We start from the raw sequence: 2,661 nt of genomic DNA on the forward strand, positions 1-2,661 counted from the left end.
AATATATAATATAGTTATTATTGGCACTATTATTCCAAGATTGACTCTGGTCTGTGGGGTCGATTTCCTGCATTGACTTCAATGGGATTTTTATTATATTTTTAAAGACTAAATTTAGACTAATTGATTAATTTGAGTTTTTATTGCATGTTTTCTCGGCTTGTTTATTCTTTGGCTTGTTTATTATTCTGTGTTGTTTTAAGGAATCTCTGAGTATTACTTTTTATTTTTAGGTTTCAGGATTATAAAGTCTTAATATTAAAATCATATCAATGACATTATCAGTTTTATACAGAACAGCCCTTATTCACAAATCAATGAGTTAGTTCAACTGCACCTGTTTAAGGAAACTGATTAAACTGTTTAATTAACTCATTTTAATAGTTAATGTTATGCTAATTTAATTAATTCAATTCAATTCAAAGTCATATGCAGCATTTCTCCAAACTTATTGAAATTAAATGAATTTTCTTTATACAAATGTTACCACTTAAATTGAATTTACTCAGTTTTCTTCCACTAAAGTAAATTATTATATTACCTGTCGAAACAGCTGACGTTATATAATAAAAATTAATAGATGATCAAATTGGTAGCCAATTAATTTTCTGTGGATCTTCGTCTTGATAAATTGTTGCATTACAATAAACAGAGAGAAATATAAATACATATAAAAACAGAGACAATATTTGTAATATAACCTTTATTTAAATAAATGTACAGTTTGCAGGAATGTGATCATTTAATGAAACAAATTGAATTTATATCACCAATATTTAAAAATACTGTTCACTAAAGTTCACTAAAACCAGTTATTACTTCAACTGTTCATTTTTTAGTTTAATTCATGAGGTTGAGCACATTTGTGTCACTCTAACTGGATTTCCACAATATTTGTTCATTTTAATCCGTTTCCAGGTGTTTCCATGACTGGAAAACTAGTCTCTAAATGTCCAGGGCGCGTTGGGAACCCTGATATTAATATAACAATAATTAAATCCCTGTTTGATCCCCGGAAATATTTACATTTTACATGAAATAAGAGTCTGAAGTTCTTCCAGCAGCACTTTGAGGTCTCTGCAGTACCGCGTCCGTCCAGCAGATGGCGGCAGGAGAGAGCCCCGATGAGCCAGTGAGAGAGGGGGAGAGAGAGGGAGAGAGAGTGAGAGAGAGGGAGGGAGGGAGAGGGGGAGATAAAGGGGAAGGTTCTGTGTCTTTAAGGCCGGATCTTACAGCTCACACTCGGCTGACTGGTGCCACGCTGCGGCGCCTGCTCAGTGCGCCTCCGCCGCTGCTGCTCGGATCCTGGACCAGGAGCTCCTCTGCGTCCTCTGCACTGTGTGTGTGTGCGTGTGTGTGTGTACAGTGTGTGTCTGATGCTAACCTATGGATTGACGGAGGGAGGCTATTGTTGTCAGCCCGGTGGCTCTTTCTGCTGGAGCCGCACTTTCCCCGGAGAATGCGCCGGAGCTGCGTTACTGCTCGGACAGCGCAGAAACCCCCCCGCGGAAACACGGTAACCACACTCTAATTGAGACACATTTTCATGCGCATTGTTGCTGCTTTTGTTTATTTATCCTCATTAGAATAAAAGGGATCTGGCGTGAGGCTGCAGCGCCGCCGCAGATCCCGCAGATTCCGCAGCCTGTGCGTCTGTTTAGCACCAGAAGGAAAACCCGGAGACTCTGAGCTGTCAGTGAGGTCCAGATGTGACTGAAAATGTGTGTGTACCGTCAGCAGACTGGATCAGCATCCTCCAGCCATCCCCGTCCCTCTGAGTGTCGGGGGGGGGCCCGTGAAGGCAGCAGCGGCATTCAGGCCTGCTGGGAGCTCCGAGCTGCTGCTGCTGCAATAACACACTTAAGTTGTTTTTTCTAACAGATCATATTGAATTTACAGCTGCGGGTGCTGCAGTGGTTGTAGATGAGCTGTGGGTCGGCTGGAGAAAATATTATTATTCAAACTAACCAGGAAGCTCAGATTTACACTGCAAACAAAGGAATCACCAAAATAAAAGCCTCAATCAATTATTTCTGTTCTTAAGCATTAAAGATCTTCTCCAGATGTGTATAATAACACTGGTTCCCAACCTTTCTCCTTAAAAGACCTCTTTTCTATCATTAATAAACCGACTCAGTGACAGATTTTAAGGATATTTCTTATTGTATTCACACAATATGAACACAATAACTGCAGGAAGTTTGTTTAAACCCAGAGATTTGGGTGATTTCTGAGCAGATTATTTACTGTTTGGGGAACTTTTTATACAATGTTGTGTCTGTTTTATGTATTTTTTAATAACGTTAAACAATCATACAGACTTAATAGGCTTCTTTTTTGACAAACTCAGTGTTTTCTTCTGCAAGACGACCTGGGGGTTCAGGACCCAAAGTCAGGCTCACAAGGTCTTCTTGATTTTAAGGGTTGTGAGAAAATATACAGAGAATCCTATCTCTCTATCTATATCTATATAGAGCCTTTAACTCAGCATTTTTATTCATTTCTGTGAAAAAAACTAAATGAAACTGTTATTTTTTAAAGTTTATATGATTATTTAAGAGCTAAAAGAACTGTTTGGGTTCATTATACAGTTTTTAATATAATATGAAATATCCTTAAAATATGTCAGTTTACTTTTCTTCCATCTTAAGTTCCTACAGC

The 2,661-nt window shown here is 38.4% G+C and overlaps 2 protein-coding genes across 2 annotated transcripts in view; one reads left to right on the forward strand and one right to left on the reverse strand.

Moving 5' to 3' along the window:
* LOC118320843 overlaps positions 1 to 2,661 on the reverse strand; it is an 11,403-nt gene that overhangs the window by 5,579 nt on the left and 3,163 nt on the right. Inside the window, exon 2 of the mRNA XM_035651962.1 lies at positions 1,732 to 1,846. Coding sequence (XP_035507855.1) covers positions 1,732 to 1,846 — 115 coding nt within the window. The remainder of the gene's footprint in view (positions 1 to 1,731; positions 1,847 to 2,661) is intronic.
* The window catches only part of LOC118320731 (USP6 N-terminal-like protein), a gene marked incomplete in the record, with an annotated part of 18,319 nt that continues 16,887 nt past the window's right edge, over positions 1,230 to 2,661 (forward strand). Inside the window, 1 exon segment of the mRNA XM_035651791.1 lies at positions 1,230 to 1,516.

The sequence above is a fragment of the Morone saxatilis genome, unplaced genomic scaffold, assembly GCF_004916995.1.
Source record: "Morone saxatilis isolate NCDOM2014 unplaced genomic scaffold, NCSU_SB_2.0 Contig11, whole genome shotgun sequence".
Taxonomy (NCBI): Eukaryota; Metazoa; Chordata; class Actinopteri; family Moronidae; genus Morone; species Morone saxatilis.